Source organism: Haliaeetus leucocephalus, unplaced genomic scaffold, assembly GCF_000737465.1.
Source record: "Haliaeetus leucocephalus isolate CR32 unplaced genomic scaffold, Haliaeetus_leucocephalus-4.0 Scaffold306, whole genome shotgun sequence".
NCBI classification, from domain to species: domain Eukaryota; kingdom Metazoa; phylum Chordata; class Aves; order Accipitriformes; family Accipitridae; genus Haliaeetus; species Haliaeetus leucocephalus.
The window spans coordinates 9,895,845-9,914,646 of NW_010972742.1; the positions used below are offsets into that span (position 1 = coordinate 9,895,845).

The following is an 18,802-nucleotide window of genomic DNA, read 5'->3' on the forward strand; positions in this document are numbered from 1 at the left end:
ACAGACTTGTTACTGCTGTACAAAAGCAAACATAAAGAAGCATCTGTGTGTCATCCATCAAAATGGCAATAAAGGCCAGAAACTCTCTAAATCACCCTGTGTTGTTCAGTCTCCTCTCTGGTTCTGGGAGAGACTCCAAGCACTTGGGTACAGGCTGTGGCACAGCTCCTGCCCCACACAGCCCTGCTTCTGGTCACCTCCAAACACCACCTCCCTTTGACTGAGACACAACCCCAGTCTACGAAGGTCTAAAATAGAATTTAGAGCAGCTAGAAATACCTTTATATATACCTACAGGCAAAATCTGTTGATCTCCATCATCAAATGGCTGAACTATTCTGAAAAAGGAATAAACAAGATTTTTCATGTCACTTCCATTTTCTGGGCTAGATACAATCTTCCAAAGTCAAAGCAAGACATTCATCTTGAGGGAAGCTGGATAAGGGGATCCTCGCTTACAAGGAAAGTCACATACCAAGACTCCCACCACCCACAACTCATCAGAATTAACCTAAAGGCGACTGTAAAGCCTGAACCATATAGCAACGCCACCAGAAAAATATCTTGGAGAGTGATAATTCAGTTTTATGCTGTGCAGCATCTGCTCCAGACTTTGTTAGATACTCCTTTTAAATGTCCATCTTCCCTCCAGCCATCTGCATCACAACCCATTGTTCCCAACCACTTTTCCAATGGATCCACTGCCCACAGCACTAAGGAGAACAGGGTGCTCTGCCAACAAGCAGATGCTTTTGAGCATTCAGACTTGTGAAGATGCATGACAATGCCTTCCAGTTGCTGGGTCCCCACCTCTTATTATGCTTTAAGTCACAGCCTAACAGAGCCCCAGCTGTGGCTTTTGTGGGACTATTTGGGAAGTAGTGTCAATGGGTTGGAAACCAGAAGTTGGCAACCTGTGCTCTCCAGGAGGATGATTTCATGGCTATTTTTTCCCACCACTTTAGGTTTCATCCAGAGAAGTGCAGGAGTTGCAGGCTGTCAGAATCCAGCCCATTTTTTGAACAACAGGCTTCCTCTTATGGGTGGAAATTGGTGCAATAAAGTTTCTCACTGCACCCCTAATGATCCTACTGGGGCCACAGCACAACCAAAGGGATCTTCACAAGACAGACTTCTGAATACTGTCGTAAGAGCAGCTATACCCTACCTGCCAAGCTCCCCAGTTTCCTTGTTGTCCTCCCACTGCTTCAGAGCAAAGGAGGCATGAGAGATAAAATGTCTGAATCTTTGAGGCTTCTCCTAAGGGCACTGGGTGGATACACATGGCCCCATGTCAAAAGGCCAAGGTTTAAATGTTTAAATTGGATGGATGTCAGTGGGAAATCAGGCACCTAAGTAGTAGGTAAGTATGAAAATACCTTTTTATTTTGTAAGGTAAAAACGCTCATGTTGTTTTTCAGCATGTTCCAGCCAAGCGGGACCTGGGTAGATGTCACCAAGGCACTGAAACAGCATTAGCAAGAACCATGCCAGCGTCTTCTTTCCAAGTGCTAGGTTGTGGTGTGGCACTGCAGGCAAGGAGTGTGCTGCTGTCCTACCGCTCCTCTTTTCTTTCCTCCTGGAGAAATCCACTGAGCAACACCCCTGGTGAGCTGCAGGAGATTTTTCAAGGTCAGGCACATCTCACAACGCATCTGAACTGATGCACCAGGTCAGCAAACTAGTGCTAGTCAGCGATAGGCTGTGCCCTTCCCCCAAAAAGAGCAGTAAACCAAACAGAGGTGTCATCGCAGCCTCAGGGACCTCCAGGGAAGCAGGAACAGACTTGCTGAACCACAGACAAAGCCAGGATGGTCAGGACTCCCAACAGGACAACCAGGGTGATGGTCACATCATACCCTGGTTTGACCTCCCACTCACACCAGATGAAGGTGCACATTGGGAACTAATACCTACCATACAGTTTTGCACTTCTCCACAGCAGAAGTCTCATCAGATACATTTACCTGCTTCCACCGCACATTGCCCCAGTAGCCAACCTTTGAAATCATAGCAAGAACAATTTGGTGGGTCTCCAGGCATTCCGGTAGTAAGGAGAAAGATGAGGAAGGCTGTTTTCTCTAGGACTGACTGCCTCTGTCCCTTCCCAGGGAAGCTGCCCCAGCAGTCCTTCTTCCATCGTCTGGTGATGAACAGGTACAGCAGAGGAGACAGCAAAGGACACATCATATGAAAACACCATGGATGCTTCTCTGCAGTCCTGTGCCTGCTGAAATTATTAAGGTCCATGAAGGAAGGAAGGGCAGGACAGACGGTCACTTGTAAGCCTGATGCCCTGCTCCTTGCTTTGGCCAAAAATCAAGCTTTACTTGAGGCAGCACAGCAGCCTGAGACATGAAAGTAGAAGAACAAAAGGGGATTGATATCTGCTTCTAGCATTTCAGGTTAAAAACACGAAGGGCCCAAGCATTCTAGCCGAGTTTAAGGCATGGGAGATGACTGTAAAGCATCATTTCCTCTGTGCAAGGCTATACCAAGGCCTGCCCAGCATTGAAAGGTGAAAGCTGGTCCCTGGCAACTGCTGACAGCTCTCCATCTGCAATGAACTGGCAAGTCCACCAGCAAGGCAGAGCCGCATCGCCTAAGAAGCAGTGAGAGAGCTGGCAACCATGACCAGTTCACCCCTCCCAGCAGAGAAGACTCCAGCAGGCAGAGCTGGTCTGCTGGGACCTGTGCTCCAGAGCCAGACACACAGGGACCACAGGGTGAAGTTCAGGACAACCCAACTTTTGCATGCACCTCTGCAAGAAGACAAGGTAGATGTGAAGGCAATGCGTCTTCCCAAACCCAGCAACTTCAGTTCAGCACAGGTCTTGGCAGAATACATCCTGCACCCTTCCCCCCCACGTGGAACTCACTGCTGGAATCCTCTTTTGGTTTGGAGGAGAAACCTCTAAGCTATCCCTCATACCTGGTCTCTCTTTTCATTCAATGCCTAAGCCATAGCCACTTCTGAGGTTGGACTAACACCTTTCTTTGCCGTGTTGGTTAAGAAATTCCACTGCTTTGGATTGCAGTTAAATGCACAGAAGCTGGGAAAAAAATTATTTCCTCTGGATTTCAGCCATTTCCTTTCTTAAAGTGCTTGCAAGAGAGTCAAGATAATAAATCCCCAATATCCCGGAGCTGGAATTTCAGCCCAACCCATCACCTTCCTTTGGGAACTGATATTCTCATACACCAAGAAAGTCTCCAGCATCACACTCCCAACAGAGCAGATACCCAGACCAGCAGGGTGAACTGAAACCAGGCTCCTGAACCAAACATGCCCCTGCTTTCAGCAGGAAGCATTCTAATCAGCACTGCACATGCACATTAACTAATTCATTTATCTTTGAAGTTAAACCTATGGCAGGTTTCCTTTACACTGTTGCATAGAGAGAAGACCAAGAATCACCTAAAACCCAAATAGTTCCCAGCAAAATAGAGAGGACTCACATTTGCTGAGGGGTATCCAGGGGGTCTTCATATTCTTTCTGGCCAAGGCGATTTGTTTGGTCTCCTTTTATCTTGGTCCACAAAGAGCTATCCTACATCAAATCAATATATCAAGTGGAATCTGGCTGTGTTTTGAAATGATGCTAGGCATGCTTTGGGTGTCAGGTAGTTTGGCAGTAAATATTTCACTACAGTAATCGTCTTTTCCACAAATTTTATATAAGACCTCGTTCCTCTGCTAGCACAGGCCTCAGTAACTGGCTGTTTCCATCAACTATTGCAGTTACAGTGCTCTATCAATCTTCTGACATAGCTCAATCCAAATGATTTGTTTCAAAGCTCAACATAAAATTTCAGTTAAATGTAACCATCCAAAAAGCCTGAAGAACCTCTCTGGGCTATTAGTTACTCTGATCTCTCAGGAAAACCACAGAGAGGATCAGATTGCTCAAGCTAATTAGAATTAATTGTAAAAATTCACTCCCCAGTCAGGCACGGCAGGTTTGGAGAGAATACCCATTTTTTCATATCACAGGTATCGCACCCCTGTTGTAAAGACAAACTGTGACGCAAGTGTAAATAGGGAGCGATTCTAGCGCTCTGTGCCGTGCCGAAAGGGAAGGGATTTCAAGCAGCAGCCTGTTAGGGGCAGGAGGCGGGGAGCCGGGGTGCACTACCCTCTAGTGTGCACCCACAGCAGCGCACACTGCACAGCATCTCGGCTGGCATCACTTACACAGGGCTACGCACAGAGGCACCATAAAAAAAATAATTAAAAAACCCAATTCTCTTACACAGTCCAGCTGTACTTTGCAGTTGTGCTGCGGGGTAGTACCATCCGATACAACAGCATCTGGAGGAGTAGAAAAGAGTGAGCTCCTCCGAGCAGGAACCCCAGAGGAGAACCCAGACATGTTCTGGCCCTGGACCAGGCGGAAAGAGAGCATCCTGCAGGCAGCTGCAGCCAGCTCCTGCTTCAGGTTCTGCAGAATTTTACACAAACAGGAATCTGTGTAATTTCTGGCACTGGAGTGAAACCATTCTCATCTCCAAGAGTGGAAACAGACCAAGATGTTCACTACTAAAGTGCTGTTTTCTGAAGTCTCTCCTCTTATCACATCTTTGTGCAGAAGGCAGGCCAGGAGAGCACGGACTGGCAGCTACTTCCACTCTCTGCTACCCACCAATTTCCCCTCCTCAGCTGAAGCAGCCACCAGCACAGGTAATGGCCAGTTTGTGCTCTAGGATTCAATTTCTTTGTGGATCTAAAAACCTGGAAAAAAATCACCAGCACATATCTCAGTTCTGTGGGTACAGGCTGAAACACACAAGGTTTTTCTACCAAGTAGTAAATCACACAGTCAACCTGGATTAAAAGAAGCTTGTGCTGCAGGAGAGTACCAAGTCAGCATGCAGTATAAGGGAAACCTTTAGCGACAGAGAATCCCCAACACAAACCTAAAATAACCTTTGAGTCTGAGAAGGGCATGGCCCTGAGTAGGTTCATTGTGAAAGGTTCACCAGAAGCGTGGGTTGTTATTTTGTGGAAGTTACCATGACAGTTTAAACGGTTTAAAAACAAAACTTTGCAAGAAAGACCTGATTGTTATACCAGCTTCCTGTTTCCAACGAGTCCGATGCCAGAAGTGCCGAGAGCCTGCCAAAGGCAATACTGATCCCAGGAGCTGGAGTGGAGATGAGGTGCACAAAGGTACTGTGGACTAGAGGACAGTGCCCTTGTCTCATACACAAACCTAACCCACCTTCCCAGGTCTCCTACAAGATATGACAAGTCCCTGCATAAAAGGAGAAATAAAGCACCAAGGTGATGAAGAGAGCTGACACTCACTTTCCTCATGCAGCACTTGAGAACTCAGGAGGAAGAAAACCACACAAAGAGGGGGTCAGCAGTTTGGGGAGGGATTTCTACCTCTACCTAACTAGTGCTTGTTTCTTTTTTTTGTTTTGGACACAACTTTAGGAAACAATAAAGTCTCATCAGTATGACTTGGTGCTGGGAGTGCTCAAGTCCCAGGAGACAAGGCTTGATGGGGAAAAAAACCCCAAACCATCATATCCAGAAACATGACAGACAAGAAAGTGACAGGGCATGGCCAGCATGGATGGGTAAATTCCAAGGGTTAATTGCACCTGACAAACCTAATAACCTTCTACGAAGAGATGCCCGGCTTGGTGGATGCGGGGAGTGCAGTGGGTAGCTTACCTTGATTTTAAACAGCTTTTGGCACAACTGTCTGAAGAATCCATATAGCCAAATCATTTTGATACAGTTCAGATAGCTGCATGGAAAACTGGCGGGACACCAGGCTCAGAGGGTTGTGATCAACAGCACAAAGTCCAACTGGCAGCCCGTTACTCATGGCATTCCTCAGGGGTCATTAATGGGGCTAGTACTGTTTAATACCTCTATTTACAACCTGAAGACAGAACACACCCTCAGCAAGTTTGCAAATGGTACCAAGTTGTAGGCATGGCTGCCACACTGGGCAAGGCTGCTGTTCAGAGGGCCCCCCTCAACAGGCTGGAGAAATGGCCTGACAGAAACCTTATGAAACTCAACAACGGTAGATACAAAGTCCTGCTCTTGAGCAACCTCACCTAGGCTGGTCCTGCTCTGAGCCAGGGGGTGGACCACAGACCCTCAGAGGTGCCTTCCTACCCAAATTACTCTGAGATTTGGACTAATTCATGTAGGCAGCTCTCTGCTTACAGGGGACCGGCAAGATTGTTTTCAGGCATATTGTACCTGCTGAAATCAGTGTAGTCCGTTGTAAACTCACACAACTCATTCTTCTCCCATGCCCATCTTCCTGCACACTCTACCTGAGGCTTACACTGAGGCGGCAATAAAAGCAGAACAGGAATTAACTGTAATAGTACAGACAGTGACACAAATAAGCCATGAAGAACAGGCTATTTTTTCAAAGACAGAATTTCACTCCACCTACACTCAAACCCTATTGTCATTGGGGAATACGCTAGTCTTGGTTTTTTGCACTGGCTCCAGGACTCATTTCAAGCTACTCCTTTGGAGAAAAGTGCAGAGAAAAGGGGAGAGAATGATTCAATTTCTGGCCTTCTTTGTATGAGCTTAGCTGAGAAGATGGCTGTTGACTGCTTCTTGGTCTAGTGACAGTGGTGGACATCTCTGACTAATGCAGCACGTCTTACCACATACCAAAAGAGCAAGAACCTCAAATGGGAAATTGTATCAGTGGAGCTTATCTCCTCTGACACTTCCTTCTCTTTAGCATCATCTCCAAAGACCCAAACTAGCAGCCAAAGAAAGCAATGGTTAGCCTTCAGGAGTTCACGCTATCTGCTCAACCACAACGGAGTTACACACTCATTGATCAGTTCTTAAGGTAGAGTTTAAAAATACAAGATGCCAAGCTTAAAAATATGCATTTTCTTTTTGAAAAAAAATGTACAGTCAAATTTTAAGTGGATCTACAAGACACTCAGCTATCTTTAAGAAAAGTAAACCTTTGCAATGCACTGCAGAGTTTTCTAACCAGCAAGAGCCAGTGAGTTGGGTAAACTGCAGTGTTTCCTGAAAGAGCTTCAGTGGCTTTTTTTTTTTGTTTCCACCCTGTAGGCAGAGACACTTGAAAGGCAGTACAGTGCCTTCACGCTGCAGAGCACTAGGTTAGTTCTTCTCCTGTCTGACTCTTGCACTACAGACATAGCTCAGCGCGAGGCTGGTGTGGGCACAGTAGGCAAGGGCAGTTCCATGGAGGGAGTCTCAGTCACTTCAGCTGGACTTGGCTTGCGAAGCTCCAGTTTCTCAGTGAGTTGGTTATAAAGCTCCTTCACAGCTTCCCCACTCTGCAGAATGAGAATTAGGGAGGGGAAAAACAGAAGTGTCATACTTCATTCTAGCTGCTACTAGCTAGAACGCTAAGTATGCAATTACCCTGTGTGTTTTAATACAAACCAACACAGAAAGAGGAAGTTACAAGGTTAACTTCAGACACAACTTGGTACATTTGGAAAGTAGAGCTCATGTTCCATTAAGCAACATCTGGAGAGGCAGATGCTTTCATTTGCAATTGATTTTCCCTTTCTCATGCCTCCCTTCTTACCTGCTTGGTGGGTTCCAAAGCCTTCTGGAGAGACTCTAATTTGGCAGGCGCCACTTTGTGATGCAGATGAAGCAACAGTCTTAGCACATGTCTGTGTACGTTCTCCTTTCTGCAAAAAGCAATTTTTGAAGCAGAGTAACTGATATAAACAAACACCATCTTGAGAACAAGAAAGCTACAGCAACAGTACCAGAATAATTCACACACCCACAGACTGGCAGCTTTGTTGTAATTTTCCAAAACACCTGACAACTATAGCCTGTGTACTGCAAAGTGCTAACCCTGCCTTAAGACTTTCAAGCAATTCGTGTAATTATTCAACAGGAACAGACTAACTGTAGCAACCATGAGGAAGGAGGGGAGATTTTAAGCACAGACTGTAGCACATGGCAGCAGCTGGTCTCTGTTGGACAGGCCATATGCACATGCAAGAGGATGTTTGTCCCTCTGTATGTGTGGAGGAAGTGGTAACAGCAGCGGCACCTGCTGCTATGCCTGAACAGCAGTTCTAGTCACTTTTGGGGAAGCCTCCTGGAGGTTAGACCTGGTCTCCAGGCCACCAGTTGAACCACACTGACTTAACAGAATTAACAGATACAAACAGATTTTCTGCATGCAGCTGATACTGCAAAGAGCTGTATCTTAGCTCTTCATGTTCAGAGCTACTGCAAAGCATGAAGGATATTGTCTTTTGCAACTCCAACTTATGAATAATGAATTACAGTTTAGGTAATAGTTCATAATCAACAATTTTGCTGATAAAAACTTGATTACAAAATATAAGCCTTAAAGAAAAACAGCATCAGGCTAATATTTCCACTATATGTGAAAAGTTTGCTGTACTATTAAACTACAATTCAAAGCAGTATAACCTCTCTCAGGTATCCTGTACACTCACTTTCCTCACTTTCCCCTAAGGAAAATCACATTTACCTTGAGCAGGCAGTGAGAAAGAAGCCATCAAAGAGACTGGTGCAGAACTCCTCGAGTGCAAATTCATCACCCAGCAGTGTGAGGTTACCAGTAAGCAGATGCAGAAAAATATCACTGAAGGCCAAGTCACTGAATGTCTCAACTATACAACATGAAAAGGAAATAGACTGAGACTGACAAGGATGTGCCAAAACCTCACTACACAGCAGATGTTCCTGCTGAAAACTTTGCAGTAAAATTTCCTTTTAAAACAGGTAGCCCAGGCATGTCGCTTTGATCTTTCAGACATAAAAGATTAGGAGCAGAGGGGTGAGAAGAATATGTAGAAAGCCCATGTGTCCACCATGGCTGAAGTCACAGAGTAGTTTGCTCCTGCCAAAATCACAAAGTCCCCTGCTATCCTTCTCCCTCCATCATCCTCTGTTCATGGCCACATCCACCTCCTTGTACTCCTCAGACCCCATAGTGAGCAGATACAAATCACTGACCAGTGGAAAATTCACCCATGTAAATGAGCTGACAGTTCAGCAAAGGGTTCAAAGAACACCAGAGCTGGGCTGAGGGAGTGGGAAATGAACCCCTGCCACAATTACTGGGAGCTGCAATTCCTAAGATTGCTTCAGAGCTCTCAAGCAACTTACCCCAGAGAAGTCAGTGAGAAAGGTAATCCCAGGAAAAAATTTAAGGCTGTGTTCGGTCCTGTTTTGTTACAGATATTTTTACCACACAAAGCCAGGTCGCAAGAACTTCTGGCCACCTGCAATTACTATGAGCAGCAGCAGAACTAAGCCACCTGCTCTTTCATCTTTCAGATTCATTCCAAACAGTTCTCAGCTAATGTCATTGTTAATACAGCCTTCAATCTAAGGAACTACTGACCTTCAGCCACTATCCCTAAATTCTTGGATCAGCAGAAAAGTATCCTAATTGCAGACAAAAACAAACACTTCTGCAGGGCCTTACAACTAAGCCACCAGAACAGCCAAAGGCAGAACATTACATCTTTGACTCTGAAATCACTTTCACTCCAGGTTTACTTGCCTCCTAGGTGTCCAGTACAAGGCAAACAGCTGTAGAATAGAACACAAGACAAACACTTACCTAGTGCTGGCAGGAGCCTAAGGAAAGCATTCTTGTTCCTCTGTTTAGTGATGTGAAGGATGTAATACAGCCCAATCTCACAAGCTATTCTGTTCTCCTGCAAGAATCTGTTATGGCAGAAGCAAAGTTTCTTAATTGATAAAGCTAGAACAGATTTTTTTTATTTATTTTTTTTTTTAAAGAGGGTTTAAAGTACCATTGGATAGCAATCAAGCAGTTACAGCAGTGGCTAACCTCAAACCCACTGAAGAGCAGCTACTCAGTGACTGGTAGATGATCATCACTATGTTCATTACCATTGTCCAGAAAAATTTACCATTCAGCAAACATCGCGCTGTCTCACAATCAAACAGTTGGATTTGATTGTGAACATTTATAATAGTATTAATGATAAAAGTGCTCATTCAAAACAGGTTTTAGAAGGCCAAATACTCAAAATGATACAAAGTCCAATACTGTTTTGGTTTAGTTTCCCAAACGTCAAATATCAACACTGTCATAGAGGAGAGTACAACTACCAGGATACGGTACTCCAGATTCTGGCATACAGACAAGAATTGTGCTGGAAATTAGTGCAAGATCTGAACACAACATAGCACATAGTGGTTTTATTTATCTTTTGGACGTCCCTGAAGTGATAGGTTATGAACAGAGAATGAGTATCTGTGTAACAAAAATGCCAACTTTACGATTTACAATAGCACTCTTCAGAACCAGGCATGGGCACTCGTCTAGCTGCACCTGAGTATCACTCAAACACTCATCATTCACTGCTAGGGAAGGTACACAAGCAGCATATTTGAAAGCAGTAATATCAAATACTTCCATATTCAATCTGCCAAAAGACTGGTCATTAAAAGAAATATTATTTTTTGTCTATAAATTGTATTTGAGGAATCATGGTGGAAACCTGTTCTGCTAAAGGAACAGTTCTGGCTTGATTAACCAGGACTGTCTTACTCCAAGAAAGTCTTCATTTTACCACATACAGTGTTTTTTCCTGTCAGTGTTGGCTGGCTCCTTGATGTTTTACTTTGGTAACAAGACTGGTTCAAAGGTGGTAAGGCAGATTACGTACTTGGTGAAAGCTTCAGGAATGGTGCTGGGGTAGGGAATTGGCCCCTTCTCCTCTGAGGGCAGTTTCTGATCCACATTGTATGTGTGGTCATCCACCACAAAAGACATCAGCATAGGTAAGAACTTCGTGATCAACTCAGCTTCCTTAGAGCGATGGAAGAACAGAGGAAAAAGAACAATGCTTTCATCAATCAGTTCATGCCACCTAATGGTCCTAGAGTGCTGTAACAAATACTGAGGCAGTATTATGAGCCCCATCCTATGCTTAGGAAAACAAGCTTTCAGACATCTAGCTCCAGTCAAAATTCTTGAACAAGTCACTTCCCCATGTTCCACTGGTAATTAAGAAAACTGTATTTCACCTCATCTACAGAAATACTCCTGCTCAAATTCTTTCTTTGGACAATTTCGTAGCATTTCTTCTGAGAGACCTTTTCCAATTCCACAATTCCAGCTGTGTAGAAGTTCCCAGGAACAATGAGCAACCAGTGCAGAATTTAATAGAGGTACAGTCTGATTTTAAAACAGTAAGAGCCAGGCATTCATGTAAATAAAAAAGCAGGTGTATGAAGCTTTACAGCATGTCCATTTGAGCTGCTGCTCTGTGACCACTTACATGTTTTTCTAAGAAAGCTATGATGAGAGGTATGCGGAGTGAAGGTTAAATCAGGGATGCAATAAAATAATAAACAAGTCTAAGTTTGTTTAATTAAATATGTTAAATTCTAAACATCAAAATGGCTCACCATTTTTGGTTCCTTGAAGACTTGACTGTCGATCATGTCCCAGGCCCCCTGTCCCAAAGACAGCATCCTAAGGAGCAGCAGCAGATCTGGGCTTTCCTCGAATTTTAAGGGGAGGAGAAAAACAGCTATTTTGATCTTCCACAAGTTGCACATATAGATACTTATTTGGAAGTAGTGGTTTACATTCAAAACTCTCCGGACTGCTGGAGGCATTCAGTTCTCCGATTTAATTGACAACTGATTCCTCAAATGGGAATCAAGTAACAGACACACCTGAGAGTTTGCGGTTTTTTGTAACGTTTTATAATGCACCAAGAAGTATGCAGCCAATCTGATCACGACATCATTTTTAAATGTGTCCAGCCAAATTAGTATACTGAAATATAATGCGTGACAGGACAAATCAATTCATCTCAGCAGAAGTAAGAAAGAGAAAGCGTGTGTAAGAATGACAATGTTTTTTTGTTTATATTATGCCCTGAAACCAAAATAACTTTCAGTCTGAAACTGTAATGAAGAAGTAACTCAATCCAACAATAAAATTTAACAACTCAGGGTTAAAACCAGCAAATGCCTCACACTGTTCAGACACCTGCAAGGCTACCCTCCTTTAACATTTAAGCACCTCCTGCAGACACTGCTTGCAGGAACTATTATATTGCAGCCAACAGACCAGAAAAATGTAAACAAATCCATCGCATTTACCGTGGCAGGGAAAAAAGGCTGCTGCTGTTAGGCAAACTGATGAAAGGACAAAGCAGGGAGGCATATATTCCATATATGATTTTATATATGCATAGCTCTTAGGATAGAATGAGCCATGCAGACAATTCACTGTCAATTCGGAGAGCTCCGAAATGCCCGTCTCCAAACACTGCTCCTGCAGAGCTCTAAGATATGTGCTACAAATGGATAGGCAGTATCACGTTTCACTTATTTCAATTTACACATGCATTTGAGAACTTAATTGTGCTTCTTCTACAGTGCCAGCCCTTTGCTGATGAATGCTATTCAATTAAGACTATAGTTCAGATTAGGTACACAAGCTGCGACACTCACCCTGGGTAAGGTGTCCTGCCCAACCAGGTCTTGCAGGTGCCTTATGGTACTCAAGGCTAAGGTGTTAATGGCAAAGGGATCACACAAGATCATTGATAAGTCCCTGAGAAATAAAAATCAAATACGTGTCATAAGTAACAAACAACCCTACTGTACAGTTCCATATCTAGCTGTAGGACACCAGCGTGTTTCACTAGAGTAAGATGTTAGAGCATATTCTTTGTTGTAACCCTGTCAACTATCAGATGTAACATCAAAGTAGTGTGTACATATGTACACTATATTTTTATAAGCACACACACACTGCTATGTTTTAAGAAGAGAGGTAGATGCAGGACAAGTACTGTAACAATACCCTTACTACGATAATGTAAAGTCTGAATTTCTGTCTTTTGTCCACCTGATGAACCTTCTCCTGCCTTGTAAAAACACTGTGACTGTTATTTCTTTGACTTGAAAGAGCCTGTTATCTGAAACAATTACTAAAGGTCTTCTGCACTGAAATCAAGCAGGTGTCCCATAGTCAGTTACCAGGCCACAAGGGAGACGCAAGGGTGGTAATTTAAGCAGTACAAGCTACATCATCAGAACATGTCTGGCTATGCCCTAGTGCATTAAAGCTCACGGATGTACTGGATTTGACCACACAGAAGAGCTACTGGCTCCTAGCTGGCTCTAGGGAAGAATTAACACCTACAATATCTGCCAGATGTTGTGATTGCCAGGAACCCATTTTCAGTTTCTCAATAAACAGCCCAAGTGCCTTACCCCAACACTTGTTCTTGTCCTTTCTTCACTCCATCCAGAAACCCTTGCAATTCCCGAGCTCTCTTGTTGTCCACAAACTTCTCCCGAATGCAAGCATCAAGGCACCAGGTGAACTGTTATAAAAAAGGAGAAAGCTTTATGAACCACAGCAACTCCATAAACCAGCAATAAAATAGACAATGTCAGAGAAAACAGGCTCAAATAACCTCCAAATATCTGGAATTATAACATTTTATTAATATACTTAGGTATGGTAGCAAGCTGGCCACAAATACAGAGGAGGTCAGAAATATGAACATTCCAAAAGGAAGTCAGAGATACCAATGCAAGCTAACCTGGTGTCACTTTCTCCCCTCCCAAGAAAGGCATTCCCTGGCAGTTAAGGAAGAGGCATGTATAAAACATACCGCTGCACAGCAGAAGTGATCAATGTGGATTTACACAAGTAGGAGGCTGACAAAGGAGGAGCATCACTTAGCAATAATAATATGGGATATTTTAGCCATTGCAATACCACTCCCACCCTGTAAGAAAGGGGTATTAACAGTGGAGGTGCTTCTGCTTTAAAGTTGTATTATCAAAATGGAAAGAGACAGTTAAGTAAATGTTTTACCTGACCTAAAATTAAGGGCTTTTTTCCTCTTTCAGAACATATATTTTCATATATTTTCCCCCAGTATTTCAGCTGTCAAAATAAACCAAGTTGCTGAATTTTCTGAAATGCTTTCATTGTGGCTTCCTTTCCTTGCAGCAGTCATTGCACTTTGCAGTGGCAAAATGAGGTTGCTGTAAATGATATGTGACTTGAACAAGAATTGCCCTTTTTTATTCAGTCACTGTCTGTATACTGATTTGGGGACTCCTGATCAGAAGACGTTAAAAAACATGCAGTAACATCATTACTCTAGAACATATTCTCTATAAGCTGAATACACATAAAACTTAGAAAAACTAATTAAGGAAAAAGCTTTGTTCTAGATCAGAGTGATGCTGACCACAAAGGACCAGTAAGAAGATCCTGGTGTGACTTTAACAACACATCTGTCACCCCCCAATATTTTAATAATGTTTTCTTATAATTCAAGATCCAAAGTATTTAATATTACACACACAGTTTACTGACAGATGGAGAATATCACACCAGGTGCAACAGGGAGGGAAGCAAGATTTGATTAAGAACCTGGGGCTAGCTAATGTTTTTTATTATTTTTTTGCAGCATCCTCATAGGTCAGATTAGACATTTTTAACACTGCATAAGTACCATAAATTTGAATGATTTATGGGTTATGAAATGAAAGCAAGCTGCTGGTTAACCAAGATGAAATTTTCACCTGAGGTTCCAAGGAATATAAGATGACTTTTGGGTTCAAGGTCTGAACTCTCTTCACAGAGAGGAGTCATCTTCTCTGGGCTGAAGTCCTGCAGGGCAGCAGGTATGCACAGGAGCGGGCGAAACAGAAAATTCTGCAGTAATAGTCCTATCTGTCCCACATGATTAATACCTTATGACAGGGGTCAACGGTGCAGATTTCACTGATTTCCAGGTCATGCAGCGACATCAGGAGCTCTGCCCGAAGCGTGCAGTAATGAACATTCCTTGTCCGAAGGAACAAGGTTCTCAGAAACTGCAACACCATATCATAGAGCTTCACATTCTTCCCAATCATCTGGGTCAGCTTCTGAACCACCTAAACTCAAAATGGAAAAAATGTGTACTCAGTACCAAGAGAGAGTGTTATTTCACACACACACAAAACGTAAATTAATTCTTTTACATGATTTATCAAGATTGAAACATCCACATTGATGTGAGTTCCTGAAAAGGAACTATTTATACCAAGATTTCCAAGAGCATTTGTTCAACAGATGTTTACCAAATCTTTAATAGCCATAAAGAAAGAATAAAGAATGTCCAGAAAAGGCTCTCTCACAAAATGAAATTGAAGCATTTGTAAAATCAGGTGCTCAGCTATGTAAAACAAGTAAGAAGCAGTACACCTGTTATTGATGAATATAATTTACAATTACTGCAACATGAACAAAACTCACTTTTCTCTGGAAGCCTTTTTGTATTTCTATCTACCTTCAGGCTACAGGCATGAGAATGAAGGTCAAGTCTTGTACTGGTTTTGGCTGGGACAGAGTTGAATTTCTTCACAGCAGTTTGTATGGGGCTGTTTTGGACTTGTGCTGAAAACAGTGTTGATAATACACTGATGTTTTAGTTACTGCTGAGCAGTGCTTAACATAGTATGAAGGGCTCCTCACACTGCCCCGCCAGCAAGTAGTTTGGAGGTGCACACGAAGTGGCGAGGGGACGCAGCCGGGACAGCTGACCCCAACTGACCAAAGGTATATTCCAGACCATAAGGTGTTGTGCTCGGCAATAAAACTGGAAATGGAGGTTGGTGGGGGAGCCCGCTACTTGGGGACTGGCTGGGCATCGGTTGGTTGGTGGTGAGCAATTGTTTCATTTGCATCACTTGTTTTTCTTGGATTTTCCTCTCTCTTTGTCGCTGTTTTCCTTACAGATTTTTTCTTTACATTTCTTTTTAATTATTAAACTGTTTTTATCTCGAACCATGAGTTTCTTTCTTTTACCCTTCCAATTCTCCCACCCATCCCACCAGGGGGAAGTTAGCAAGCAGATGTGTGGTGCCTACTTGCCGGCCGGGGTTAAACCATAAGTCTGCAGTGTAAACTTGAGGTAAATTGCACCACAGCACTTACACTAAATGGGCTTTTGAAAGCAAAACAGACCCAAACCAAACCCCCCATGTAGCAGAAGTGCTACCCTCCCTGAAATTAAAGCTTTATACTGCCTTATCACTGCAATTCCTTAGCATTCTTGATAGCAAGGTCCTTACAGGAACTCTGATATTTCCCTTTTGGAGAAAATGCCCCCTGAGGTAAAGCAACACATTATAGCTGAACCACTGTAACAGCTTGCTGTTGCCAAGAAGAGGAGAGACCCACTCCTCCTAATGCCTATGCCACTGTTCCCTCCCACATCAAGCCTGCCTGTGTGATCCAGCCCATCTCCTCGCAATGGCTTTGGTGCCAGCTGATCTATTCTTTGAGCAGATCCAGCTCCCTGTCTTGGAAAACTACTTACTGGTTTTATTTGCCAGAGTTTCTGTAGCAATTACTGAGCTGAATCAGCTCATGGAAGGGTCTGATAATCTCCAGAGCTACAGGGAGGGAGGGAGGGGAGAAGCAGCACCTGCCCTTCCTGTGCCTGAGTGTTGGATCAGCTCAGCCACTTCATGTAATTCCATTCAAAGAGCAACTTTTCTGAATGCCAGCTTAGGTACAACTTTCAATGTCCTTCTCCATGTTCAAAAAAAAAACCAAAAAACCCCAACAACAAAAAAAAAAACCAAAGCTTTTTTAGACTATGTCCTGCTAAAAAAAAAAAGTCCCAAGAAAAGAAATTTAAGATATTCAAACTGATTTGATAGACACTCATCCTTCAGAACAGATGAGGGGTATTAAAGCCAGACTGAGCAATAAAGGAAAAATTTGGCCTTGCTATTTTTTTTAAAAGCTCATAAACAGTTTAGAACATTAATCAATTATTACACAGCACTGAGTAACTATTAAAATAATTCCTGCTGCTTTCATCAAGCTATGTAGGAGAAAACAGCCTGGTAGTTCTCACAAATACCTTGTCTAGCCAAACAACTTTAGTAGTGAAGTTGGGTGGGTGAAATGGACATTCTGTTATTTGATGAGGTTGACTGAAAGCTGATGAATTCCATTCACAAGCATGTTGTAAGAGGTTTCCTTGTCCTTACCTCTCCTTGACGTCTTGTTTTGGGAGACGGACTGAAGAAATTGTGCAAGACAGAAATATCATTGCTGAAGAGAGTATTTTCTTTCTCCAGGATATATTGCTTCAGCAGTGGAGATACCTCATCACCAAACAGAGCCTGGTTATCCTGCCAAATCTGGCGCTTCACCTCCACTGCACATGCTTTATATAAATCCTTATCAGCCATTACTAACTTCAGCTTCTTTTCAGGGACCTGTGATCAACAAAGCAGTTACCAAAGTGCAAAGCAGCTTACCTGGCTGACTGTCCAAGTAACAAGTAACTGACTACAGAAGACGTCTAAATCATAATCTCAGGCAGTCTGGTAATTTACACAACAGCAATTAAACAACAGGCAGTATCACAGACTCATCTTTTGTCTTCCCTACTCCTGTAACAGTAAGCCAGTCCTAAGACACTTAAGACTTCCTTTAAACCTACAATGCCAAGATTTGGGGTGATGCTTCAAAACTCAGTAACTTATAAAAGTTCTAGTAGCAGTTTTTAATCCATTACCTTTAAATACAATATGATGCTTTTAATAAGGCTACTCCTAGAGGGTTTTGTTTCACAGAACTGAATCTCACTCCTTTCTACTTCTAGTTGCATTCTTCAAATCTTATTTTCCACTTGTCACAGATTTTTAAATCAGCTGTGGAAAAACCCACCTATCAGCAACTTGACTACTTTTCAGGAAGATGCATGTATTGAATAAAACAGGGAAATAGTCTCATCTGATTATGAAAACGTAAAACATTTTTTGAATTAGTCTACTAAGTTGTTACCAGATACAGGAATGCAGTAAATCTTCAGTCACTGAACGACAAACTTGCAGAAAGTCTGCAGATGGAGCAGGCAGCCCAGCCGACAGCACAGCTAAGAGAAGCTATACAACAGAGAGGTAATGGAACAGGCCAACTGGCAAAGCGGTTTTACCTTGGGCAAGTGCTTCATGACACACATTACCACAGGCTGTATGGAAGGCATCTTGACCAGGGAAAAGCTCTTCTCTAGGAGATCTTCCAGCTTCTTGTATCTGAAAACACGTAAGAGCAAGAGACCACCGTGTTACAGAAAAAGACCACAATGGCTCATCTCAAAGCCACCGGGACTTGATCCCCCAGCAACCCAACTCTCCTTTGCAGAAGTCACTCGTCCACTCTAGTTTTCACACAAGATTCCCAGCTCACTCCAAATAACCAGCAAGACTGCACACAAACCTCTCCTCAACTTTCCCTTCCAAAGCGATGGCAGAGACCCTCTCCAGCAGCTTCTCCCTCAGCTCGTCGAAAACCGACTGGTGGAACTCCAGCCGGGGGGTGCCGTGCAGGTCCAGGAAGGGCAGGGCCGACTGCAGCGAGGGCAGGAGCACTCCATTTTCTGTCTGCCGACACAAACACCGGACAGGGACGGAGGCGGGAGGTTAGCCGGCTCCGCTAGCCAGCAGACGACAGCAGGGACCGCTAAAGCCATGCTGGTCAAAGCATAAAAAGAGGGGAAAACCCCACAAAACACAGGCGCCGCTTCGGGCCTTCTCGTGCTCCCCACCACGCCACCGCCCCGCCCCCTCGGGGGCGCCCCGCCTCACCTGGAACTGCTCGATGGCCTTCAGCGGCTCCGTGCAGTTGGTCAGCGTCTCCTTCAGGTCCTCGCCGTTGGCCACCCCCAGCTCCTGCAGCCCCGCATACATGGCGGCCTGGCCGGGCCCCGCCGGGCCCGCTCCCGCCACAGCTTCCCC

The 18,802-nt window shown here is 43.7% G+C and overlaps 1 protein-coding gene and 1 long non-coding RNA gene across 2 annotated transcripts; one reads left to right on the forward strand and one right to left on the reverse strand.

Moving 5' to 3' along the window:
• The first annotated feature begins 1,922 nt into the window (after positions 1-1,922).
• On the forward strand, positions 1,923-4,219 carry LOC104833975. The gene is made up of 2 exons (XR_774581.1): positions 1,923-2,248; positions 3,460-4,219. It is a non-coding gene; the product is annotated as an uncharacterized LOC104833975 (long non-coding RNA).
• Positions 4,220-5,413: 1,194 nt separating this feature from the next.
• NELFB (negative elongation factor complex member B) lies at positions 5,414-18,793 on the reverse strand. The gene is made up of 13 exons (XM_010571037.1): positions 18,653-18,793; positions 18,285-18,448; positions 18,001-18,100; positions 17,048-17,278; positions 14,753-14,938; positions 13,250-13,362; positions 12,482-12,584; positions 11,423-11,518; positions 10,678-10,820; positions 9,600-9,706; positions 8,499-8,640; positions 7,566-7,674; positions 5,414-7,308 (listed from the first exon to the last, which is right to left on the reverse strand). Exons 1-13 carry the CDS (start codon positions 18,752-18,754, stop codon positions 7,171-7,173), a joined length of 1,734 nt encoding a protein of 577 aa, XP_010569339.1. The 5' UTR covers positions 18,755-18,793; the 3' UTR covers positions 5,414-7,170.
• Positions 18,794-18,802: the final 9 nt, after the last annotated feature.

What these genes read in the sequence shown, in the direction of transcription:
- NELFB (XM_010571037.1), bottom strand. Translation starts at nt 18,754, where the DNA reads ATGTATGCGGGGCTGCAGGAGCTGGGGGTGGCCAACGGCGAGGACCTG. An exon ending in GGCAGGACACCTTACCCAGG is followed by an intron (nt 11,519 to 12,481) that starts GTGAGTGTCGCA and finishes TTAAAATTCGAG; the next exon opens with GAAAGCCCAGATCTGCTGCT. An exon ending in CTTTGGAACCCACCAAGCAG is followed by an intron (nt 7,309 to 7,565) that starts GTAAGAAGGGAG and finishes CTCATTCTGCAG; the next exon opens with AGTGGGGAAGCTGTGAAGGA.